Source organism: Borostomias antarcticus (assembly GCF_949987555.1).
Source record: "Borostomias antarcticus genome assembly, chromosome: 18".
Taxonomy (NCBI): Eukaryota; Metazoa; Chordata; class Actinopteri; order Stomiiformes; family Stomiidae; genus Borostomias; species Borostomias antarcticus.
In genome coordinates, this window is record NC_140251.1 from 12,272,495 (window position 1) to 12,298,809 (window position 26,315).

The 26,315-nt window shown below is 45.9% G+C and overlaps 2 protein-coding genes across 4 annotated transcripts in view; one reads left to right on the forward strand and one right to left on the reverse strand.

The window, feature by feature from the left end:
• Positions 1-18,595, reverse strand: part of sf3b3 (splicing factor 3b, subunit 3) — a 30,676-nt gene extending 12,081 nt beyond the window's left edge. The window contains exons 1-22 of one of the 2 annotated variants that reach the window (XM_084452952.1): positions 18,480-18,595; positions 17,613-17,737; positions 17,205-17,360; positions 16,529-16,699; positions 15,989-16,161; positions 14,927-15,068; positions 14,126-14,238; positions 12,642-12,779; positions 12,380-12,483; positions 12,096-12,261; positions 11,712-11,807; positions 11,172-11,244; positions 9,639-9,790; positions 9,277-9,432; positions 6,148-6,303; positions 5,578-5,721; positions 5,182-5,304; positions 4,791-4,945; positions 4,343-4,517; positions 3,815-4,020; positions 3,264-3,420; positions 1,696-1,821 (exon numbers count right to left, since the gene is read on the reverse strand). In XM_084452952.1, the coding sequence (XP_084309078.1) occupies positions 1,696-1,821; positions 3,264-3,420; positions 3,815-4,020; positions 4,343-4,517; positions 4,791-4,945; positions 5,182-5,304; positions 5,578-5,721; positions 6,148-6,303; positions 9,277-9,432; positions 9,639-9,790; positions 11,172-11,244; positions 11,712-11,807; positions 12,096-12,261; positions 12,380-12,483; positions 12,642-12,779; positions 14,126-14,238; positions 14,927-15,068; positions 15,989-16,161; positions 16,529-16,699; positions 17,205-17,360; positions 17,613-17,682 (2,952 nt within the window). In that variant the 5' untranslated portion in view covers positions 17,683-17,737; positions 18,480-18,595. The remainder of the gene's footprint in view (positions 1-1,695; positions 1,822-3,263; positions 3,421-3,814; positions 4,021-4,342; positions 4,518-4,790; positions 4,946-5,181; positions 5,305-5,577; positions 5,722-6,147; positions 6,304-9,276; positions 9,433-9,638; positions 9,791-11,171; positions 11,245-11,711; positions 11,808-12,095; positions 12,262-12,379; positions 12,484-12,641; positions 12,780-14,125; positions 14,239-14,926; positions 15,069-15,988; positions 16,162-16,528; positions 16,700-17,204; positions 17,361-17,612; positions 17,738-18,479) is intronic. The other variant, XM_084452953.1, reaches the window with a different exon arrangement.
• A 574-nt stretch (positions 18,596-19,169) lies between these two features.
• On the forward strand, positions 19,170-24,425 carry ccdc34 (coiled-coil domain containing 34). 2 transcript variants are annotated; one of them, XM_084452976.1, is made up of 7 exons: positions 19,170-19,221; positions 19,590-19,854; positions 20,504-20,642; positions 21,906-22,013; positions 22,716-22,874; positions 23,807-23,936; positions 24,093-24,425. In XM_084452976.1, the coding sequence occupies exons 2-7, from the start codon at positions 19,604-19,606 to the stop codon at positions 24,269-24,271; spliced, it is 966 nt and encodes a 321-aa protein (XP_084309102.1). In that variant the 5' UTR covers positions 19,170-19,221; positions 19,590-19,603; the 3' UTR covers positions 24,272-24,425. The 2 variants fall into 2 exon arrangements, with proteins under 2 accessions (XP_084309102.1, XP_084309101.1); XM_084452975.1 differs by having other exon boundaries at positions 19,173-19,235.
• Positions 24,426-26,315: the final 1,890 nt, after the last annotated feature.

Here is a 26,315-nt window from a genome sequence, read left to right on the forward strand (position 1 = left end):
TTATAGGCTTTTTGATGAATGGTACGTACTGTACCATCCTAATTATGGACAAAACTGATACATACCTTTTGCTAAGGTGAGCATAATGTAAATATTGTTGCGGTAAATAAATGGATCACCGCGTCCAAAGATAACACATGGACAATGGTTTGTTTGTGAACTCTGACACGCATCCAAAAAGGCTCACTCCGTTCACCCCTCAGTGGCTACTCAAAGTGGTTGAGAGTTACTTACATCCGTGGAATTGCTGAACTGCTAGCCAAGATCTCTGAGGTCCACACCAGGATCTTAGGAATTTCCACAAACTCTTCAAATGATCCACCTCTGGCGAGAGCAGAGGTTTTGAACGAGACATTTGCAACTTTTTAACTCTGAACCATTTCAGTTGCTGTACACCGAGCAGCTCTGAAATTCTGAACTCTAACCTCCGCGAACATCAACGTTCACACAACAGTCTACCATCACTGTTTCAACAGGAGCGCAAGTTGACCTTTGAACTTTTGGATATAAAAACGATGAATCACTTCATTTTATCTTATTAGACGTGTGGAATTTTGTCATCAAACCTGCGTAGGAATTCTTGTTACAGCCAAAAACATGTTTTGTACGGTCACATTGACCTTGGCCTTAGACCATCAAATTAAAATCAGTTCATCCTTGAGTCCAAGTGGACATTTGCGCCAAAAGTAATGAAATTCCTTCCAAGGCTAAAGACTACAGGTGACTGAGCCTTCAAAGTAGGGCTGCACAATTAATCGTGAATTAATCGAAATCGCGATTATGACCTCCGCAATTAACTAATCACAAAAGGCCGCAATTAATGTGATTAATAATTTTGCTTTGAATTGAGTGTGCTAGGACTACATGGACGAATCACAGGCGCCTATGCTGTCTGACCAATCACATGCGTTCCCGCTGAGCGCGCTGTGCGTAGCAATTTCACTGAGAAGACAGATAGCAGTAGGTCAAGACAAGTGTCACAAGAGTACCTGCAGCCGTGAGTAGTGAAAAAATGAGCGAAAACAAGGTCAGTGAGTTAGTAGCAAGAAAGGGATCAACGTCTGTGATCTGGGAGCATCTTGGTTATTATATATTAATATTACATATTAAATATTAATCGCAATTGCCATTTTGAAGCAAATAATCTCAATTGTTATCTTTTGTCATAATCGTGCAGCCCTACTTCAAAGTAGTGGCTCCTAGGCTGTGGAAAGCGCTTCCTTGGACCTGCGTTCTGTGGCCTTTGTTGACTCTTTTAAAAGTCAGCTAAAGACTCATCTGTTCAGACTAGCCTTCGTCTAGCCTCCTGTGTTTTTATGTGTTTCTCGGTCCTGTTTTTTCGTGTTTTGTTCTTTTTGCCATTGCTTTTATTTATTGATGTTTTGTGAAGCACTTTGTGACCCCTGTCTGTGAACGGTGTTATATAAATGAACCTTACTTAGCGATGGTCAAAGCCGTTTTTTACGATTTCTTAGCAAATAGGATTATTTTGTACAATAATAATACAACTTAATGATCAGTTCAATATAATAATTTATCAAGCGTGATCAAACACAGACGTGCAGGGGGGAATATTATAAACCTTCAATTATTAATCCTTGATATTGAGCTTGCAACTGATGTTGCTGAACAACAACAGTATTTTACAAGTCGCTGTGTTTACTCCTGACTCCCACCCCCACCATTTCCTCTTACCTTGTTCTCACACTTGCGGAGCAGCTTCCTCTTGCCCAGGTCATAGATACGCAGCAGCTTACCCACGCCCACCAGTACCCGCCCCTGGAACGGGGCAATGGCCAATGGGACATCCTCTACGGGAGTCTACCAATCAAAACATCACAGTCGATCAGTCACAGCCAATAAAAATATCACAGTCAGACAGATTTGGCCAATTAAAACAACTAGTCATTCCTAAGCTCCTATAATAAGTCAAGTGTTCATAAATCAGTGTTTCATAAAAAAGATTAACAAGTTGAAGGGTTCAAGATGAGGTTTTTGATCCTACTAAAGACTACCGTCTGGTGCAGACTGGATGCTGAAGCTCCGCAAAGTGCATTTCTCTGCACCGGTTACCAAGCGATTCTGCTCCTCTGCACTTAATTCACACATATTCACTTGTGGAAAAAATAGACCAGTCGCCGAAACTATCGCTGTACTGTAGGTGCTGGCCGTGAGTGAAATGTCAAATTGGTTAACATGGGCAGGAAAAGGAAACTGGCTGCGCTTCGTAGCACTTTCGCATCCAGTCTGAACCACGTTGGTTCTGAGGTCGAGTGGAATGGCCTCCGTCTTTTTCATGGCTTGACCTAGCCTAGCCCTATAGATTGTGGGATTTCGTGGTATTTCTGAATAAATAAATACCACACATATAAACACAAAACTGCCCGGCTAGCTCAATCTTGTTCTAACGAAGATATCTGCTGAAAAAAAGTAAAGATTTAGCTACTACAAACACAAATTTCACATGCATTTTTATAGCTAGCCCAGTAAAAATGGTGCCATTTGACTCATGTCGTTTCAAAAATGGTAAGCATATCACTAGCAACATCGACCTTTCAGCCTACAAAGTGTTGTCAGACCTCACACTCTATGGAGGCTCTGACCTTTTTTTCCAGAAGGGTACAACTGTCCTTCTCTTGTATTCAGAGGGAGGGAGGGGTAGACAGTTTCCACTGTGAGTCCACCAGCGGCTCATTCGTTTAAACCAATGAGAACCTCAGAAACCAAATGAAACCCACTGAGGAAAAACCCTAGTCAGATTAGTTGTCCCTATTGACACCGCTGTGTGTGTGTGTGTGTGTGTGTGTGTGTGTGTGCGTGCGTGCGCGTGCGTGCTGTTACAAGTTTTCTCCACTGAATTTGATATTCAATCAGACAAGAGCAGGGATGTAGTGGTAAGAAGTGGGTATACTGTAGCAGAAATGTTACAGTTTTACATTAGTGGTGTTTAAGAAGTGGGTGTACTGTGGGTCCATGGATAAAGAAATGGGCATACTCTGTATACCCTCCACTACACCACTGGGGAAGAGACATGAGAAGTTCATCACTTCAACAGCCTCACTGACATGATTGAGTTTGTGGTTGGTTGAGTGAGTGAGTGAGGGAGTGTGTGTGTGTGTGTGTGCGCGCCCGTGTGACAGTACTCTCCCAGGCCAGTGATGAAGACTTCTAAAATAGCCAGTGGGGAAATTCCTGTGAACTCAGCCGCGGTCAACCAAAACCACCAGGCCTGATTAGTCATTTCCCCTGTCAATCACCCTCACCTTGTGTAAGAATTCCAGCTTTTCCCCGTCCCCAGCCAGCCGATAGGTGTAGATGAAGCCGCCTCCCACAGAGCGGGGGTTGAGGATCATGTCTTTGGCCACGCCGACCAGGACGTACCAATCCTCACCTCCGCTGGCAAACCGACACACCGTCACACTGCAGCGGGGAAGGGGGGAGAGGAGAGGGGGGGAGGAGAGAGAGAGAAGAGGAGGAGAGAGTGTGGAGGGAGAGAGTGGAGGGAAAGATAGTAGGCAAGTGAGAGGAGGAGAGTGTTGGATGAGAGAAATTGGAGGGAAAGAAAGAGGGAGAGTGGGGGGTAGGGTTAGAGCATGAGGAGGGGAGAGAGAGAGAGGGTAAAGAGAGGAGAGAGTGGGAGAAAGAGATCAGTACGTGAGTACAGGAGAACAGCAGAACCTGCTGATCTTTAGTCCCTGAGTGTAGGCCTTCACTGAGATGATCAGAGGTGTTGCAGCTCTCCCCATTGTTATCTAGTCAGAGAAGAGACACGAGAAACTCGTCACTTCAACGGCGTGTCATCCCCCACCCCTACCTGAAGGCAGCTTCGTTCTGCTCCAGCTGGACCAGGTCGAGAGTGGTGCCCTGGATGGGGTTGATCAGCCTCACCAGCGACGCCCACTGGCCCGATCCCGCCTTCGGCGCTGCAAAAATGGCCTCTGGTAGGTTCTCGTTCAGGAAGGCGGCGGCCATCTCTGCCGCCAACTCCCTCTCGTCCTCCCCTGCAGCCTCCACCATCTCCTGCAGGGAGTAAGCGAGCGAGACGCACGCACGCACACGCACACACACACACACACACACACACACACGGAGTTGGTGATAGCTGGAAGTTGTACATCATACTTACATGTACTAGCTGGTTGTTTGTGTGTGTGTGCTGAGATCAGAGGTTTTGTAGTTCTCTCCATTAATACTGATTCAGAGAAGAGACATGAGAAACTCATCACCTCAATAGCATCCATACCCCGGTCCCCTTACCTCTACCTGAAAGCGCCCCCCCTAGTGATCTAATGGCCTACATGCTATAATAACACAGCACCCCCTGGTGTTCTGGAGGCCCTACCTCAGCCATCTGCTGCTTGCGCTGGGCCTTGGTGGCCTCAGTGTAGGCGTTGTGGTCCGTCTCGATCAGGATCAGATTGTTGGACTCCGGGTGGATGACAAACTTCCGGGGCGTATACTGGAGGGGGAACGCCACCTGGTTGAAGACGGCGCCTAGCTTCTCCAACGCCAGGATCCTATGGAGAGGGAGGAGCCATGCAGAATGAGGAGATGGATGGAGAGGTAAATTATTAGAATTTTTTTCTTGGTAAAAGTTGTGTGTGTGTGTGTTCGCATGCGTGCGTATGACGGGATGCGTACGCATGACAGTATGTCCACACTGAGATCAGAGGTGTTGTAGTTCTCTCCATTGATAATCAGTCAGAGAAGAGACATGAGAAACTCATCACTTCAACAGTGTGGGCTCAAAGTCTGTGTGTGTGTGTGTGCGCGTGTGCGCGTGTCCATACCGCAGTGTGTTGGTGGAGATGGCCACGATGCCCTCAGGGCACTGCTCCGAGGCGAAGCCGGACGCGTACTCCAGGGTCTCGTAGGACAGCGGCGTGAGGTGGAAACGGGACTGGTAGGAGTAGCTGAGCCAGGAGCGGCTGGACATGGCCAAAACCTACACGGGGTCACACAGGGGTCATTACATCACACAGACACTACAGTCTCCGCACTCCTGGTGTTAAGTAAGAAGGAAGTAATCCCAAACAGCCAATCAGAGGGCTCGTCATCATCACCCACTATGTTTCCCACCTATCAAATCCCCTCGGATCTCCGCGGGTACAACGAGGGTAGCTCTAGTGACGAAACCCGTCCTCTGCTAGGGAAGCGTGTGATCTGCGCAGAGCCACTTACAGCTTCCTGTCCCTGCATCCTGACTCGGAAGAGCTTGACGGGTCGCGACCCCAGGTAGCGGGTGCGAGTGTCGGACAGGTCTCCCGTGACCGGGTCCAGGACGGTCCTCAGCAGTACGCCGTTCTGAGGGGACAGGGGGGACATGGGACAAGTCAGGACAGCAGTCAATACAGCTCAGCTAGCGGAACAGACTGCCTGTCGGATCCCTGCGTCAATGTTTCTCATGATTTGGTTTCCGACCATGTCTGGGGTTACATTCGATACAATCGATATGAAAAGTGACTCTTCAGTCTAGTCAGAAAATCTTCGGTCTGATACTTCCTGATACACAGAACAAAAATTACTTTTATACACATTGACTGTAGGCAGTGTGTGTGTGTGTGTGTGTTTGTTGACCTGCAGTCCTATGTTGAGGTAGAGGAAGCCGATGGTCCCCTTCTCTCCCAGCTCATCCTGCTTTTCCACTCCGCCCATCTCTACGATACACAGAGACTCAGGCTGGGCAGGCAGGGCCTGCATACTGAGGGGCTGCAGACAGTCCTGTAGGAGACACACACACACACACACACACACAGTCAGGAGAAACACCACACACACACACTCACAAATGCACAGAGGATGATTTACTATCTATACTTAAGAGTAATTCAATACACACACGCGCACACACACACACGCACGCACACGCACACACACGGACTAGAATCAAATCTGACATGCTCCAAGAACACACAGTAATGAAAAACAGACCTGGTAGAAACCACCAGGCATCTTCTCAACACAATGGATGGTATGTGAAAGAGAGCAGTGTGTATGTGTATGTGTGTGTGTGTGTGTGTGTGTGTCTATGCCGCGATCAGAGGTGTTGTATTTCTCTCCCCCGATTTCAATCAGAGAAGAGACATGAGAAACTCATCAACGGCAGAACAACTAAACCTTTCTATTTTTGTGTGGGTGTGTTCGTACCAAGGGGTCAAGGGAGATGATGCGGACGGTGTTGTCGACCAATCCGACGGCGAGGAATCGCGAGCGCTGCTCCCCAGGAGGGACGTTGGCCAGACTCATACACACCACGTCAGCTGACATCTCCTTCCTCTCAGTGTACTCATTCAACTGTCCTGACTGGAGAGATAACAAACACAAAGTTCTGATCAGGAGAGATTACCGTGGAGAACAACACTAGTAGCCATAACAAACACTTGATATTACATAAAATATAAAGATAAAACTTTATTGTCCAAAAAAGGTTGGAAATTTGGCTTTGATCTCATGACGGGGTACAATAACAAAACATAAAAAGCAACACATTCACATTCCACAATAATACAGTACATAAATAGATGAGGATGAATCACGCGTAGAAGCACTGTAGGGTAAGGGTCACAGACGTGACGTGTAAATTGGGTGTCCCGAGGCTATGAATAAAAATATGAACATGTATAAAGGTGATATTAAATCACTCAACTCTTACCCTTCTTTTGACCCAGAAATATTTGTGTTGCAAAATATTAAATTAAGGGAGCTTTTTGTGCTCTAAAGTGTCAAAATGTCATTAAAGGGGTAGTGGGCCATTCTGGACATTTAACCCCATTTCTGATATGTCTAACATCAATCTGAAACATAGAGACCATAATTTCATTGATCGCTCAAATATTGAGCTGGATAGAGATTTTCGTCCGACTCAAATTTCTTTACGATGGAAGTAGCCAGGACACGTTAATACGTGTTGAAAAACGCAAGACAAACTAGCAGGAAGCTCGGTGTGTAATCTTACCGGTCTCAGTCTGCGGTACGGTGAAATCTATCACAATCTGTTGGCTTGGACACAAGCATTGCTCTAGCCTCGTTGTCACCCATCTCCCAGACCCCAACCAGGCTGGAGCAATGCTAAACACAACTAACATCAAATAGGTTTAGATAAAGTGTAATGCATTATTTAAACATTTCTCTAGAATTTCCAAACTCACACTCCTGGAGGAAAGATCTATTGGACTGATGGACAAAGCTACTGAATTACGTTTCGATCCCCTCTTTGCCTGTGTTCCATGTTTCTTCAGCTTGAGCCGCAACTTTCACATAAATCTCAGCATTCTTATTGGATCTCTTGACGAAAATGTCAATAGATTTCGTCATAGTTTTTGTCATAATAAATTCATTTTTATTTAGTTAGTCTCATGACGATAACTAAATAAAGGTTAGTCTCATGACGATAACTAAATAAAGGTTGATGAATACTTTTTGTCAACGAAATTAACACTGTATGTGTGCCATGTGAGCCAAGCACAAGAGCTCCTGACCAGAGTGGAAAAGGAATGTGCCAAGGTGGGTCTTGGACTGAACGCCAAGAAATCACCTATAACACCAAGAAATCACCTATAACACCAAGAAATCACCTATAATATTAGCCTCTAGTGACAGCTGAAGGTACTGCTCTGAAGGAGTTTGAGGACTTCAAATAACTGGGCTCTTGTGTCAACTCAATGGAGTAGGACCTCAAAGTGAGGAAGGCGCTCATGTGGAGAGCTCTAAACGGCATGAGCAACGTGTGGAAATCCAACCTCCCCCGTGAAACCAAGCTCCACTTCTTTGATGCCACAAAGGCTGTTCTCCTGTATGGCTGTGAGTGCTGGACCCTGAGCCACTCCCTGCAGAGGTCACTAGACCCTGAGCCACTCCCTGCAGAGGTCGCTGGACCCTGAGCCCCTCCCTGCAGAGGTCGCTGGACCCTGAGCCACTCCCTGCAGAGGTCACTGGACCCTGAGCCACTCCCTGCAGAGGTCACTGGACCCTGAGCCCCTCCCTGCAGAGGTCGCTGGACCCTGAGCCACTCCCTGCAGAGGTCGCTGGACCCTGAGCCACTCCCTGCAGAGGTCACTGGACCCTGAGCCCCTCCCTGCAGAGGTCGCTGGACCCTGAGCCCCTCCCTGCAGAGGTCGCTGGTCCCTGAGCCACTCCCTGCAGAGGTCACTGGACCCTGAGCCACTCCCTGCAGAGGTCACTGGACCCTGAGCCCCTCCCTGCAGAGGTCACTGGACCCTGAGCCCCTCCCTGCAGAGGTCGCTGGACGGATGCTTCACCAGAATGCTGTGTGCAGCACTGGACATAAGTGACAACGCGCACGTCAGTATTGAAGATCTGTACGGAGAGAGGTCAAGGGTGAGAGGGAAGATAGCAGCAAGGAGAATGAGGCTGGCTGGGCACTGCTACAGACACCGTGAGCTTCTGGCCAGCAAGCTGGTGTTATGGGAGCCATCTCCATGGCATGGACACATGTCCCGAGGATGTCCTACCAAAACATTTGTGGACATAATTAAGATGGATCCGGAACTGGAGACCACCAATGAGATCGCCAGGTGTATGGAGGACCGGGATAACTGGAGACGAAGATAGGAGACCTGTCTGTGGACAACCTGATGATGACGCCTGGATATGAACTACAGCCAGGGCCTTCCTGCGTACAGCTGATCCCATCCTTGCTCCTGCACCCGCACACACTGAGACCAAGGTTATTATAGTTAACGAAAACTAACGAAAAAATGAAAACTTTTGGTTTACTAAAATAAACAAAAAAAGATAACTAACAAACTGTATAGTGTGTTTACAAAACTAACTAAAATTATTACTAAAATATTTTGGGTGGATATGAAATCTATCCTCCATTTTAGCTAACAGGACGTGCGCCAGATGGTTTGTTTCACACGGAGTGGAGCAACGTGAGCTCGCGAGATCAGGATGGTCTCACAACGCTAGCGCGGAAGAAGAAAAAACTAATGCTGAAACGAATAAAAAACTAAACTAAATCTAAGTGTTAACTACTTTAAAAATAAACTAGCAAACCCGCTTTAAAAATCAATTAAAACTAAACTGAAATAGAAAACAAAAAGTTAAAATGATATAAAAATAAAAAATATGAAAAAAAGCAAAAGTATTAAAACCTTGACTGAGACCCCCCCACCCCAAGGCAGTAGTCTAGGATGGTGGCAGTGTGAGTGTGACAAGAGAGTACCCACAAACACAGTTACAGAACAAAAGTATGACACCACACTGACAGTAATGACTTCAGTAATTTAGACGATGCTGCCGGGTAGTACTAACCGGGTCCATCTCAAAGTAGACCAGCTCGCCCCCAGTTAGGGCGATGACCACCTGCCTCTGGTTGACAGCACAGCGGACGATGGTTTTCTTCCCCGGTGTCTTCCACTCGTTCACACGCTTGTCTGCTCGGATGTGGCGGATACCGTCAGGGTACACCTGGAAAGGGAGAGAGAGAGAGAGAGGGGAGAGAGAGAGAGAGGAGAGGTTAAAGGGATGGAGAAAGCTGATGGGGTAGGAGAGATGACACCCCCAGCCATGAGCAAGGAAGGATGAGGGGGTCTGAGTGACGGTGACGGATGAGGAAGGATGAGGGAACAGAGAGGGGAGAGAGAGGGGTGAGGTTATGGGCGAGTGGGACCGACCTGCACCAGGGCGTCTTCCCCCAGCAGAGAGCAGGAGAGGGTGGGCGTGGTCCCCAGGAAGCCAGAGTCCGTCACTTCCTCTACGGTCTCCCCGATGGACAGAACCAGAGTGGCGTTGACGAACGACACGATGATGTAAGCGTCAAACTCGTCTGACAAAACACACAGGAAACAGACTGGGTTACAGGGAGGTCCCAACTCAGTCCCATCTAGGGGGTCAGACAGCAGACGTGAAGACGTGGAACTAGTCTACAAAACAGGTGTTGATATTAAGGGATGTCAAATATTGACAAAGAGATGGCTGGACAGGGGAATGAGAGAAGTGGTCTGTTTCAAGGACGTTTATTTCTGTACTAGTAGTACCATGTACAGTGTAGTGTGTTCATGAAATTCAAGTCTCACCAAAGTGTTTTGTTTTCCTACTTTGACTGTTGTTCTAACTTTGTAGTTCGTTCTTATAGATCAGTCTGTTAAAACTACAAATTATTCCTGTGTGACATCACTTCCCTGTCCTCTTCATCCTGAAACTATGTCACTTCCTTTTTCACGTTATAACCCATCGACCTCGTCCCCAAATGACTCACTCGAGCCCGGATTCACTTCCTGTGCTCGAGTCCGAATTGCAAGTCGTAACATAGAATAAACTATTGTCTTTGTTTGAAACCAGCTTGACCGACCACTCAGCGTGTTCCTTGAAATCTAAACTAAACCAAGTAAGATTTTTCCTTTACAAGTGCTCAGTGGAATCTCCAGGGCAGTCTGACCTGAACGCAGGGCCTTACACTTCTTGGCCATCCTGATGTTTTTGCAAGCACAGAGCTTGTTCTTTATTTTGCAATAGAAATGGATGTGCCTTCCTCAAAAAAACGATTGGTTGTGGTGCTAAAATACAAATTTGAACATCAAAAAGGACATCAAAGATGCACCAATAAAAGATACATGGACAGATCCTCTATTTCACCGGTTTATTTTTGGCGTCAATGAGACATGCTAATGATTCGGCCAGAGGCCTTCCTCAGAGCATGTGGATTTTTATTGGTGAGTGCTACCATGCATCTTTGATGTCCTTTTTCTTGTTCTTTATTTATTTTAGCACAACGAGCCATTTCATGTGAACATGATGGGCTATATTTTTCCTATGCCGTTTTTTTTTTACATTGGCAAGTGCTGTGTTCCAAGGTAAAAGCTAACAGTCAGAGAAAGTATCCCAGAGTTTGCCAATACCCGCTGCAGTGGAACAGAGCCACTGAACTATGACGGGACATCACATGACTTCTGAGAAATCGCGGGCAGAGGGGACCGAAATAAACAGTACTACTCTGAATCTGAAGTACTCATACCCAGAGAGAAATAAAATGGGCATTTGACACCTGAGTGGATATGGGGGGTTCAATTCAGGAATGCTGAAACTAACATGTTAGGACTGCAGCATAGTTCTGGAGATCTAGCAGCAAGGTGTAGTGCACAAGAGTGCGCAGATGGGGCAGTGTGTGTCCATTTTATCTGAAGGTATGCAGAGTGTGTGTTTGTTACCTTCGATGTGTCTGCGTACGGTCCAAACTGCATTGGGGTTGCCAGGCAGCTCAGACACAGCCATCTCTGACACCTGAGGGAAGACAAAGACACTGTTCACACATACGCACGCACACAAACAACAACCTGTGTGCACTGTTGCTTTTAGGTGCTTTCCAAAACCCTTTTGTCTCACGCTAAGGAGACTGAAAGTCACACGTGGTTTTGTACAGTGACATGTAGAGTGATTCAAACGCACGTCAGAGAGAAGAGACCGGAAACTGTGCAGTTCTCCAGCCTACAGCTGCTAACCCAGGTGGGGGGCATGAGCAAGTGGAGACTGAGGTGGACTGTGACTGGAATGAGTAGGACTGAGTATGACTGGAAGGAGTAGGACTGAGTATGACTGGAAGGAGTAGGACTGAGTATGACTGGAAGGAGTAGGACTGAGTATGCTATGCTTGTCATTTTTCAGACAAGACTAATTTCCCTAAGGGCACTGAATGAAGTCAAACAAATAAACCAATAAAATGCGGTGTGTGTGTGTGTGTCACAGTTTACCTCCAGTCCGTGTCGGAGCACCCTGAGGGTGGACTTGGGGCCCCGCCCACAGGCCACGTACAGCTGGGGAGTGTCTTCATTGGCCAGGTCAGCGATCTGTCACACACAGCAGGAGAAGGGAGGGTGAGCGGGAGGAGGAGCCAGGCATGTTGGAATGCTCAGGAAGATGGAACGTAATGTTACATCATTGGCACATTCTCAGTGCTGCAAGCAATGGTGTGTGTGTGTGTATGTGTGTGTCTATGCTGAGATCAGAGGTGTTGTAGCTCTCTCCATTGATGTTCAGTCAGAGAAGAGACATGAGAAACTCATCCTGTCAGCAGCAGAAAATCTGTTTTGAAACGGTTCCTGGTCCCACCTCCCTCCCTCAACACACACACACACCTGGCAGGTCATGATAGGAGACAGGTTCTCCTGCTCGTCCACCAACACCAGGTTCTTGAGGGGGCGAGGCTGGAAGAAGAAGGTGTCGCCCTCCTCCAGTGGCATCGCAGACGAGAACTCTGGTTCTTCGTCATCGTCGCCCAGGTGGGCAATCTGGTACAGGTAACTGCGGAGACAGGAGAGAGTAGGATGAGGAAAAAAAACAAATACAATAAGAGACAATGGTCTTTTGCACGTGTGTGTGTGTGTGTTTGAGAGAGAGAGAGAGAGAGAGTGTGTCTTACTGGTTTCCAAACTCTGAGGAGACAAACAAAAAGCCAGTCTTCAACACGCACATGGCTGTCGCCACGGGGATGGTGTCAAAATACTTCATCCTGATCTCCGTCACCTAGGAGACACGAGTTTGGATGAGAAAAATATATACATGACTCCTCCAGACGCGTCTATGCTGCTACCAACCCCCCCCCCCCCCCCCACCATCCTCCTCCTCCAGTCAGCTGAGATCCCCCCCCACCCGCTCCCTCCCTTCCTTCCTTCCTTCCTCACCATCTCCTCATCTGTCTCCAAGGTGACCTTGAAGATGTCTCCTTGCTCGGTCTGGGCCAGGAAGAAGAACATGGACTTGGTCTTGTGAGTGGCCGAGCACACAAAGATCATCCCTCGCTCCGGGTCGTCCAGGTCATTCTGGTGTATAGTAGAGCAGAGTATTAGGTCATTCATTCTGGTGGATAGTAGAACAGAGTATCAGGTCATTCTGGTGGATAGTAGAACAGAGTATCAGGTCATTGTGGTGGATAGTAGAACAGAGTATCAGGTCATTCTGGTGGATAGTAGAACAGAGTATCAGGTCATTCTGGTGTATAGTAGAACAGAGTATCAGGTCATTCTGGTGTATAGAACAGAGTATCAGGTCATTCTGGTGGATAGTAGAACAGAGTATCAGGTCATTGTGGTGGATAGTAGAACAGAGTATCAGGTCATTCTGGTGGATAGTAGAACAGAGTATCAGGTCATTCTGGTGTATAGAACAGAGTATCAGGTCATTCTGGTGTATAGAACAGAGTAACAGGTCATTCTGGTGTATAGAACAGAGTATCAGGTCATTCTGGTGGATAGTAGAACAGAGTATCAGGTCATTCTGGTGGATAGAACAGAGTATCAGGTCATTCTGGTGTATAGAACAGAGTATCAGGTCATTCTGGTGGATAGAACAGAGTATCAGGTCATTCTGGTGTTTTTTTGCTTGACAAAAAAAAAATACTGACAAGAGAAGGGATGTCCACACATTGTCTTAGTAGGTCCCACGGTGAATTTATTAGGGCACAACGGCCAGTGACCTTTGTCAGGTGCAACCTGACGAAGGCCACTGGCCAAAACGTGCCCTAATAAATTCACCGTGGGACCTACTAAGACAATGTGTGGACATCCCTTCTCTTGTCAGTATTTTTTTTTTCGTGCCCTCACCATAAGAGCTACTGAGACTGTGACATTCCTTCTGTTATCAGTGGTAAAGAACACAGACACACGACAAACAGACACTCAATTTTAATACGGGAAGGTAGGCTGTTTGGAATGGATGTTCTTACCCTGCGTCTGGGGATAGGGCACTCTATAACTCTATAAAGAGTTAGGGAAGCTTATAGCAGGACTGTCCAACCCAGTGTATTCCATTGAGCTCCAAATCTGTGCCAATTGTGTGATTTAGACTCCATAAATATACAGCTAAGATTGCTGAGATCAGAGGTGTTAGAAATTATCTCCATTGATATTCACTCAGAGAAGAGACATGAGGAACTCATCACTTCAACAGCACTTCGGACAGAAAACCCACGAGTAAATTAAAGTTTGATGGTGCAACCTGGCGAAGGCCACTGGCCAAAACGTGCCCTAATAAATTCACCATAAGAGCTACTGAGACTGTGACATTCCTTCTGTTATCAGTGGTAAAGAACACAGACACACGACAAACAGACACACAGACACTCAATTTTAATACGGGAAGGTAGGCTGTTTGGAATGGATGTTCTTACCCTGCGTCTGGGGATAGGGCAGCGGATATCTGGCTGGTCTCCAAAGTTCTTGTAGGTGATGTAGTTCTCAGAGCAGATCAGAACCCCACTGGGCCCGTCAGACCCTCCAGGAACTGGAGAGGAGAGAGGTGCATTTGATTTGGCTTTCACAATCAATAACTCCAATAGAATGACCTCCAATGCCCAAGCCCTACTCATGTACTGTTATAAACACGTCAAGAGTAATCCTAAGAAAACCAAGCCAGGACTTTTTGGCTCCCCCCAAAAGATGTTTTAGCCAGAGCTAAAACTCCAAATGTGATTAATAGCTTGTTTCAAGTGCAGCATACCCCTCTCTTTCTTGCAATGTCTGTGGTTTGGACCAATAGTAATTGTGTTAATAGACAGGTTATCAGTATCTTAAAAAATGTTGGCTTCATGTCCGTTTTGTGTCACGTTGAGCGTGGTGTTTTCTCGCGATTGCGAAGAGTGAGCTCAGTCAGAACGACAGCAAAGAATATCGGCCTATACCTGTATATGCTGGTAGGTTACTCTGCATAAAGTGGAGGTTCCCCCTCAAAATTGTGCACATCACCTCCCAAAGACCCATTCTGAGCCAGGAAAACCCCTGAAACCCATTACAATCTAGAAGGTGTGTGTCTGTGTATTCACAACTGTCTTCTCCAGTTGTGTAAAATATTTTCTAAGTGTGCGTACGGTACTCCAGACTAGCATGTATAACCTCCACCAGGAGCGTGGTTATTCCAGGCGAGTGTGTGCGTGCGAGAGTGGTGTTGAGTGGAGGGGTGTCACAGGTCTCACCTGTGATGAGGAAGTTGCCGTGCTCCTCCAGGGCCTCGCTGTACTTGCGGACCACGTGGTTGAGGCCTAGGTCCAGCTCGTAGAAGGTCAGGGTCTGCTGGGTGTTGGCGGCCGCCTCGCCCGTAGGGTCGTTGTCAGCTTCCTGTTGGGGGGGGGGGGGGGGGCAGGGGTCAAAGGTTTAAGATGGTGTGAGTGTGTGTTCTTTACGAGCCTTTGTGGAGGATCTCACATTGACACTGACAAGAAATTTTCCCATCAGGAAACAGTTAGCTTGAAGATATGTGTAGACCAAATAAAGACAGCTGTGTGTGTTTGTGTGTGCGTGTGCTTGTATGAGCTGATGATCTTGACTTCTCCGCCAACTGGCCTAGAAGTGGAAAAACCCACTACATCATCAGACCCATCTCTGAGTGAGCCGATGACAGAGCTTGGCCTGGACACTTCAGCCACCCCTGAGTGGCTGAACACACAGCAGACCAAATATGGTCATGACTTACCAAACATCCCCCTCTACTGACTCTTGCTTTCCACCCAAGTAACATTTGAACCTTTAGACTATTAATAGGAGTCTAAAAAAGCTATTGGAGTTCCTAGGTCAAAGGACTAACAGAAGTTGGCAGTTGGAAGTTTTTATCCTCTATAAAGAGTTAAGGAAGCTTATAGCAGGACTGTCCAACCCAGTGTATTCCATTGAGCTCCAAATCTGTCCTAATTGTGTGATTTAGACTCCATAAATATACAGCTAAGATTGCTGAGATCAGAGGTGTTAGAAATTATCTCCATTGATATTCACTCAGAGAAGAGACATGAGGAACGCATCACTTCAACAGCACTTCGGACAGAAAACCCAAGAGTAAATTAAGGTTTGATGAAGACTAGAGTCTATATATAGAGTCTAGTCTAAAAAAAAAACACCCAAGAACATGGCATTCAAGTGCAATGCTCGAACAAAGATCTTTTCTATATCTACCTGCTCCCACCAGGGACCGTTACCTAGAGGAGTTGTAAAACCCTTTGCTCCCGCACACCTGTACTGCCCAGACCACGGCCCTCAGCTTTCACCTCATAGTCCATCTCCAGGCAGGCGAACATGGGGTTCTCAAAGCCGACGTCCACCCCGACCAGGTGGTAGACCAGGGTGTTGGCCTTGTGAGCCTCCAGGGGTGAGGAGATGGTCAGACGGGCAGCTGCGTCTCTGTTCAGGATGTACACCAGCTTCTGCTTCTCTATCGCACCTGGGGGTAGCGCCACACAATCCTAGTGATCAGCAAACAGGCGCCATAATACACACACGCATATGTATGCACACAAGGAAAGAGGTGTGCACGCATGCCACACACACATGCGCGCACACGGAGGCAAATCCACAATAGGTGCAAATATGCAGGCACACATCTCTTCAGAAGTAATTTTGCCAGGGAAAATGCAAAGTTCAAACTGAGTCTATGCTGAGATCAGAGGTGTTATAGCTCTCTCCATCAATGTTGTCAGAGAAGAGACATGGAAAACTCATCATTTCAACAGCATCAGGTACTCAATCGCTCCATGTCTAAGCCCTTTACCGAGTGTTAGTGTGTATATATGTATTCCAAAGTCATATACCTATCATGACGGCCCTGCCCTTGGGGTCGACAGCGAGGAACTGTCCCGGTACAATGCGTCTGCAGCCACTCTTGCCGAAGGTCTCCTGGTGGATCTTCTCAAACATGTTCTTGGAGGCGTGGTACTCCAGGATCACGATACGTCCCGAGTCACTGCCCACCACGATGTAGTCTGGAGGGAGAGAAGTAGTAGGAGGAGAGGGTCAGAGCTAAGATCTCTCTCTCTCACAGAGTGACACAGAAAACATAATTGCATCATGTGCATACTAGGCCTACTCAACCATGAGTCTCTCTCTCGACTCACACACATACACACACACGCGCACACGGAGGCAAATCCACAATAGGTGCAAATATGCAGGCACACATCTCTTCAGAAGTCATTTTGCCAGGGAAAATGCAAAGTTCAAACTGAGTCTATGCTGAGATCAGAGGTGTTATAGCTCTCTCCATCAATGTTGTCAGAGAAGAGACATGGAAAACTCATCATTTCAACAGCATCAGGTACTCAATCGCTCCATGTCTAAGCCCTTTACCGAGTGTTAAGTGTGTATATATGTATTCCAAAGTCATATACCTATCATGATAATTGCATCATGTGCATACTAGGCCTACTCAACCATGAGTCTCTCTCTCGACTCACACACATACACACACACGCACGCATGCACACTCACCTTTTGTTCCTCCAGTGAGCCTGAAGGCCATGAGAGAGCGGATGATGCCGAACACCTCCATGGTGAGCAGTGTGTGAACCTTCCCTGTGTTGGCATCAGGACGCAACAGCTCCAGAGTCTTCCCCCGAGACACAACAATCTCCTGGATCTTGGTTCCTGTCATGAAACAAAAATACAGTGCATCGCATTGTATAAAATTGTTCAGATTTGGGTCTGAGCTTTAGTTTCACAAGTAGTACTACTGTGTGTCTGTGGCTGAGCATGCATGGTTAGTCTATGCCGAGATGATCAGAAGTGTTGCAGCTCTCTCCATTGTTATTCAGCCAGGGAAGAAAAGAGAATCGTCAACAGCACCTCATCTAGAGTAGTAGTAGAGAAACGAGTGAGAGAGAACGGTTGGTCACTTACCTGAGAAGTTGCCATGGATGGCGTGTGTGATGCCAGTGGCTCGCTGCAAGGTAAGGTTGTAGAGAAACATGGCTGCGGACTGTCTCCAGGACCTTCAGGTGCAGGTCAGAGCCACACAGAGGCACCTGAGGGGGCAGATATCCAAAAAGCACAGTCTAGCTCAGATTCTAGTACTGGGGAGTGGGACTAGGGAGAAATTAGTCTGTTTATTTATTTACTTCTACCTTTATTCAATGTGATAGCTAACCAAGATACAGCAGAGCTTTCCTAGTAAAGCTAGTGTCTGAGTGACTAGGAAACTATTGCGTGGTTAGTTGAATGTTGGTCTCGCATAGCCAGACCTATCTCCACACTATGGATTTAGTTGATGCTGTGCCAGCGCCGGAGACAGATGAATGTTGACAATCACAGATCTAGCAAGGTTGGCTAGCGATTTAGCTCATCATGGGCTAGCGAGTAGCTACTGCACACACGAGCCGAATGGATGTGTAGTCTGCCAGTAGCATACGGCTGATGCTAACATATTAGCTAGCACGGCTATTTAAGTGAGCACAAGTAGTTTGTCACCTAGATGAGACCCAGGGCGGTTAGCTACGCGTTTCCAAACACATCTACATGTACAATGTTCACCGTTACACATGAGGGAAATCGGAGATATCTTGCTAGCGAATGCTACAATTGTGCGTGAATGCTAATGCTAGCTAGCTTTCCATGCTAATGCTAGTTAGCTTTCCAGGTGAGGTCTCATTCATACAAAGGTCTGCATCCGGCCGCCTTCAGCATTAAGACATATTGAGCAAAATGCATGGGGATATAACTATGATTGGGATCGTTGTTGTATACAGATACTAAATGAAAATGCTTTACCGGTGTGCCGATCAGGATGATAGAGATATCGGATGGATGCAGATAGTCATTCAAACTATAAATTTCATAAAACTTCGTACCGAGAACGTTGGACTGCCGGGTCGCGCTTCGTGACGTCAAATCCGAGCCGTCCACGTGCAAGGTTGCCACCCTAAAGTTTAAGACACCCCCTATAAAAATGTCTAAATACGGGTCTGCTTTATTGATATAGGTCCTTGTGGAGTCTTTTGTGTAAATTGCCATATATATATGACACATGTTTAATGTCCTTCACCTCAAGTCTCCATGGAGACTTAACTATTTGGGGTTTGGGGGTTTCTGAACCAACCTGGCATCCCTAACGATAGTTACAGTACTGTGATGTTGTTCACTTTTATTCCAGTGGAGGGCGACATAGCGGCATTAAACTTGGGAATGTAAACAGATGAGCACTCGTGGCCAGGGCCAGACACTGTTCTCCCGGGTTACATTTAAGTCGTTATTCTCTTTTTGTTCTCATTGTTAACATAATAGCAAAGCACGCTCGTTCTTTAAAGTGAGCTGCAACAGTCACTATGGTTACCGTAGAGTCCGCTAGCTGCGTCGTGTTCAGTGGTTGTGATTGGCCAAGAGAGATAGCGCAGTGTATCCTGGGAAAGTTTCCAGTGGCACTGGTAATATGCTCAAGCTGAATGTGTTACTAACGTTGTGATATCAAAACAGAGCATTCCTGGGTCGGTAGCGAGGAGAAGCGCTATCAAACGTAGGTTAAATTAGGTAAGATTGCTAAATCTGTGTCACGACTAGCTCGACTAACGGCGTTAGCACGACCTAACTGTTAATTTAGGCTACATAAGAGCTACCTGGCAAGAACTAGCTAGTCCTCATCCGTGCACTTCAGTGGTTAGTGGATTGCAGTAGTGTAGTTTGCAGTAGTGGGCTGGTGCGCTACATTTAGTACATCACCAGCTAACGTTAATAGAAACTACAGTAGTTAACTTTAGCTTGATTGGTCTGGGATTAAAGGCGGCGCTCCCTTTGTCTGTCAATCTGAAGCCGTTCAATTGCTTGTTGTTGTCATGAGCTGCTGCCCATTCATCACTCAATCCTAAATCACAACTGTTCGTGCAGCTCTTTCAGGTGAAATGTCCACATTCCCCGCCTCGAAGAGTTTCAGCTCGACCCCAGTGAAATATAGCAACGGCAGGGAGCTGCACACACCTGGAGTGGACTATGACTCGCCTGACGACTCCACCTACTCCCTCCTCTCGCCCATATACCATGACAGCTTTGACAGTGATGAGGGGGAGATGGATGCTACAGCAGGTCACCATGGCCACCAGAGAGACACTTCAGCTGCACAGAGCGAGGATGCCAGACCCCTCTCACCAACCAGGTATGGCTGAGCGTGGATGCCAGGTATGGCTGAGCGAGGATGCCAGACCCCCCTCACCAACCAGGTATGGCTGAGCGAGGATGCCAGGTATGGCTGAGCGAGGATGCCAGACCCCTCTCACTAACCAGGTATGGCTGGTGTTCCGACCAGCACAGGAGAGTTCTAATTGTGCGGCTCCAAGGCAGTGTTGGTTTTCTAAATATGATTGCCTAAAATGGTTAGGAACTGATTACAAACAAAATTGTTCTCATACATAGATGAAGACGTCTAGTGGACTATTAACTGTGTTCAATAGAGGATCCCCATCTGCATTGAAGAGGCTGTCTGTCCTGGTCAAGGCTCTTATAATAGTCTGAGTAGGTCTGAGTAGATTAGGATTAGTCTCTGGGTTTGAAGTTCATTCGGAGACAACAGACATTATATAAGGTGCGATCATCTCCATCTGCTGGACAGTTAGTGAACTCTCATCAATAAACTACAGCATGTCTTCATAAAGGGCAACAATGCTAGATTATTTCAATGGAAACATCACCAATGGCATTGGCAACACATCAACAAAAGGAAATACCATTTGAAATAGTCAAGGTAATTGGAAATAAACGTTGTTGGATTGTAAATCCTAGTGTTGTAATTTGTGTGTGTGTTTCAGAGTGGAGCTGCCTCAGAAGGCACCAGAGAGGACGCGGACTGAAGCGGAGGAGCCAGCAGCATCTCTCAGTGCCTGGGAGAGGTGGCTGGTGTGCAAAGCCAAAGATGAGCGGCTCAAAACTGAGAAAAAGGTGGAAGAGGTAAGCCCTGGCATTCTTTTATTAATGTCAACCAGTTCTTTACTGTTTAGATTATTTAAATTTTTTCTTTCTATTCTAATTTTTTCTTTTACATATGCATTTGATTTTGGTCATATTTTCATTGCCTTTAATCATAATTAGGGCTGCCAATCGATAAAAAATATTCTAATTAATTACATGATCTAATTAATCACAATTAATGGCATATGTCATTTTTTGCTGGGAAAAGCCCCCAAAGGAAGATATTTAAATTAAAAGACATTATATTATTGTGGCAGACGAGTAAAGCATTGAATAGACATTACAAAAGTTGGCTTTAGTAGTCCATATTGTTTTATTAAATTATTATTGGCAATATCTTAAGTGTAGGCTATCAATCAATCTGAGCAACATATTTGCCAATACGTCTGGATTTTCAAGACTATTGTGCCTCTTGATGCCGGCTTGTAACTGCATTGGAGGACGTCATTCTACCATAGCAAATGACCTATGACCTGCAGTCATAGCAGTTCATTTTGCGACCAAGTTTGTCAATTTGTCTGAGGGAGACTTATGCCGCGTTCCAGATAGGATTTTGAGCTCGTAAGTTCCGACTTCAAGTCACGACTCACAACTTCATAGCGTTCCAGGCAAACTGTCTGAATGTGTGGCATTCTGGATAAATGTAAACAAGCCGATATGGTAAAAGCTGGAGATTTGGCACATTGTCAGAGCTCACAAGCTAAACATTGTATGCCTAATTTCGCTATGCTAAGAAATTGTACGTTACATTTTATTTATTGACATAATCGTTTGTATTATTTTGATTACAACGTACAAATTTACTTTACGTTGCTCTAAAGTTATCTTTGTCGCCATACCCATAGGGGCTGCCATCTTGCTTAGAGGGCTGTGTGACGTCAGAGAGCGCAACTGGGAGTACATCGATCTGTACGAGTTCACGGGTGGGAAGTTACGGGTTTAACTGCCATTCCAGAGCATTTTCACGTGTAGGAGGTAGGAAAAACACGAGTTACGGGTTGCCTGGAACGCGCCAATAGCCTACTCATTCTGTTCTGCCAGCTCTCTGTAGTCTACGGGGTCCGCTGGGCAAAATCAATTAATAAAAGCTATTAAAAAAAGGGGAAAAAAAGACAAGACAATTAGCGAGATTAGCATTAATTAAATTACCACATTAATTTTAATTGACAACCCTAATCATAGTTGCTAATCATGTTCCCACAAACAACTGCGTGTGACTGACAGTGTTGTGCACTGATCTAGGAGCGCTTAGAGAAGGAGAAGCAGGAAGAGCATGAGAGAGAGCAGCAGAGGAAGAAGATGGTTGTGGAGGAGAAGATCCAGGAGTGGCTGAAGATGAAGAGACAACAGGTAGAACCCTAACCTTACTATCTGACTGTGATGGAGAGAACAGGTAGAACCCTAACCTTACTATCTGACTGTGATGGAGAGAACAGGTAGAACCCTAACCTTACTATCTGACTGTGATGGAGAGAACAGGTAGAACCCTAACCTTACTATCTGACTGTGATGGAGAGAACAGGTAGAACCCTAACCTTACTATCTGACTGTGATGGAGAGAACAGGTAGAACCCTAACCTTACTATCTGACTGTGATGGAGAGAACAGGTAGAACCCTAACCTTACTATCTGACTGTGATGGAGAGAACAGGTAGAACCCTAACGTTACTATCTGACTGTGATGAAGAGACAGCAGGTAGAGCCCTACTATTTGACTGAACATCTTTGCTTGATTGGTCAAACTTGCTCGCTTGTGGCTGTTGTATCATATGATAGAGACATGAGCAGGGGAATGCACAGTGTGCAGAGTGGATGACAAACTTCTATTGCCAATCTGCCTTCTCCCATTTGGTCAATACACTTGGCCCCATATTCGCCTTCATTAGCTTAAAGTTGAAGGAACTTTTTTGCCGCCTGGCTAGCCACTTCACCTCATCATGGTTCCCAGCATCCCCGTGCTGCACATCCATTTCTGCTTCTAAAATGAATGGGGTGTATATTTGCCTGTAAATATTTATTGCCAAATGCCAAGTGTGTGTTCCTCATCCCCAGGAGAAGCAGGAGAAACAGCACAGGCAGAGCAGAGAGGAGGAGGAGACACAGCAGCAGCAGCAGAAGCAGAGGGAGGTTGAACAGAAAGCAGAGGAGAAGTACAGAGACTGGTTGCGGAGGAAGAACCAGGAGAAAACGGAGAGAGAGAAAAGAGAAAAGGTAGAATGACGCAGTACTCACACACAAGCTTTTATACCGTTCTTACACTTTTTTTTAGCATTTGTATTCAGCTATTTCTATTTATTCGTTTTGGCACTTTTACTTATGCACTGGTTAAGGTCTTAGACGCGTGTTTAGAAATATGGCTGTATATCGTTTAAAAAATTATGATACCAGTACCAATACTAGTACCCTTAAAGTGATACCGCAATACCAATAGGGTACTTCATTCAATACCAGAATGTAGGTCAGATCCAGGCTACAATGGAACTGACATTGGCCGCGTTTCCCGAAAACCTTCTTAGCGCTAAGAAGCTCTTTGAGTCTTCTTAAGGCTCCCCGTTTGCTTGTTTTTGGGAGCCTTAAGAAGACTCAAAGAGCTTCGTAGCGCTAAGAAGGTTTCGGGAAACCCGGCCATTAGCATGCCTTCATTTTTATCAAACGCCACAGGCGTGTAGTATAGCGTAGTATAATGTTTTGGTGGCATCTGGGCATGCTGAACAGCCAGCTCTGTCACATCCACTGTGCTCGTCTTCACCACCACAGTCTGTAGGGCTGTAGCCAATGACACGTCATTCAATTGAGGTGATTGGCTGCGCGCAAAACCATACAAATAGTAATTTTTTCTAGGTATGTGTACAAAAGGGATCGAATGCAGGTATGTATGTATGTATGTATGTATGTATGTATGTATGTATGTATGTATGTATGTATGTATGTATGTATGTATGTATGTATGTATATTTATTAGGGGTGTAACAATATATTGCGATACAGAAACGTCACAATACGTATCGTCAAGGTGAAAACAATATCATGATATGTTTATTGTATATCAGTGAACGCTGGCTACACAACGCTGGCAGCTGTAGTACGTACTGGTTGTAAAAAGTAGAAGTATGCGATTGGGAACACAGCCTGTGTTGTTGCAGGAGGAGGGGGACAGGAGAGAGGCTCAGGAAAAGGAAAGAAGACGGAGGGCAGAAGAGAAGTTTAAGGAGTGGCTGGCCAGTGCTCAGGACAAGAACCCCCCCAGTCCCAGCACAGCAGGCTACTCCAGAGGTACGCTTAACAATCATCATCATCATCATCATCATTGTGTTTGTCATTATGGGAAGATGGGCATTCCTCAGACAGATTCAACTGTAACTTAACATTTCACCTACAAGAATGTCCCTGTTTGTATTTACACATGATTGTGTGGTGTTGCTCCTCTAGGTGGCAGCGCCTCCTACCCATCTCCCAGCTTCTACAACCCTATTCCATGGAAGCCCATCCACGTCCCACCACCAGACAAGCCACCGAGGAAGAAGACATCCCGCAGGAAAGTGCAAAGTCAGTCCAAATACCAGCACAGTCCCAGCATCCCCTTCAGACCGCGAGACACACCGAGCTGAGCACACCTGCAGAGGGACAGGGTGGGACTGTCTGACCCTGGTACTGAGAATAACGCTGCACCCAACTGCGTTCCAGTTTATTGATCTTTTCTGATCCGAAAGACATTCAGTCTATGTGTTGCTGGTACCTTGTTTTAGACATAAGTAGTAGCAGGTGCTGTAGTTCGATTTTAACTTTGAAATTTCCATTTGTATATAATGATTTTGTAATGTAAATAATCTAGATTTCATCATCACCTATACATTTCAAGATGTCATTAAAACAATTATTGGTGCTTGTTTATCATAGTTTATGTTTTATTTTTAAATAATTTCATTTTCATGGACATGTACAGTAATCAAAGTAGCTTTACTGTCATGTTTAAACACTAACCATTAGAAAGGATTTGAATGGACTTAATCATCCTAGCAGTGTTGGGTACCAGTATGACTAAGTAAGTAACAGCATATTAGAGCCTGTCACTGAGAAAGAAAACATTCCTTTAGCCCCTTAGCTATTGCCTTTTATGGGGAACCAGCATGTGGCTTAACACACACACACACTGGAGAAGATGGTGGCTGTGAGGCCAAGAGGCCAAGCCTGGTTCGCCCCTCACACTCACACATTGTTCTGTGTCCAGCTGTGCCTTGTGTCTCTGTGGGCTGAGATGACGACAAACGAGTGTGTGGGTGGAGAGAGAGAAAGAGAGGGGGAGAAAGAGAGGGGGAGACACGGAGAGGGTCTCTGACAACAGAACGACCCAATTTCTCCACTTAACATCTCTGAGAGGTCAATGTATGAAGCCTGAGGTAAAACATTTTTATTACTGTATGAATTCACTTAATCATCATTAACTAATTGCTTAAAGAATAACTATGTTTTATTGAGGGGTGTCTTGTTCATTGTTTGTTCCTTTCATATGTTATATTTAGTCTTTATCGGGTGTATATTTAGTCCTTATCGGGTGTGGTATTGACTGCTCTGGAATGTGGGCTGGCAGCTGCTGTGTGAGGCGGGCCAGTAGTCATGGAAGAGGCTCAGCCCAAGGCTCTGTTTGTATGCTTATAGTCTTTATGGCAGCTCTCTTGGGTCCAAAGGACACTTGTCAAGACAAAAGTGTTCTGTTTACATTTCATCACAAGCAGCTTAAGTATGCAAGGAGTGGTGCTTTGTGTTTACCCTGGGATGTGTACCCAGCAAGCCTTGGAAACAACAAGGAAGACATCCTTATTGAAACATTACTCTGTCCAGAAACAATGCCATGCTTCCTAGTACAGCAATGTAGATTTGAGAGGAAACAGGTGTAAGCAAGATGGCAAGAATTCATCCTGCCAATCGGTGCGATGATTTCTTTAGTCAAAATGACTGTAATGTAAATTAGTCTGTTTCTTAAAGATGTAGGCTACTCTATACTTACAAATGTACAGAACAAAAAGGCTTTGTGTTTGTTTGTTTGAGGTTTCTGGCCTTCAAGTCTCCTTGGTCAGAGCCAGGGGAGCAAGCATATCAGTGATTGATCCCTCCCCCTTCTTGTTCATGCCAGAGACACCGGACCTAGCCAAGAAACTACACCTCCCAAAATGCAGTGGTGCAAGTGGGCTGGCAGCTGGAAATCGCACCTACCTAGACTGGTAGGGGGAGTCTTGTACAACAGCAAATGAAAGTGGGGAAAGGTTGACTGAAACAGCACAGGGAGTGTAACAGGTTAAAGGACATATTTAGACTTGCTCCGGTAGAAGTCTGTAGCTATGGAATGGGAATAGTATCTGTACCATCAGGAAAAAGAAACGACTGTTGGATAAGTAAAACAAAATTTATAGTGATCTAGTGCAGGAAGAAAACTGTGATCTGGACTTAAATCTGTAACAGAATGTGTTATGGGTTAGAGGGTCCTCATGGAGTGAAATTATTCCATAACTGGGGAATCTGGAGGGATGAACGTCATGAAGCTCAGCGACAACTGTGGAGGAGCAGTTGGTCCTCAGGAGAACACACACCTGATACACCCTTGGCACCAAGAAGGGAATTTTAAGATTATTTCATTCACCATTATCCACACAACAA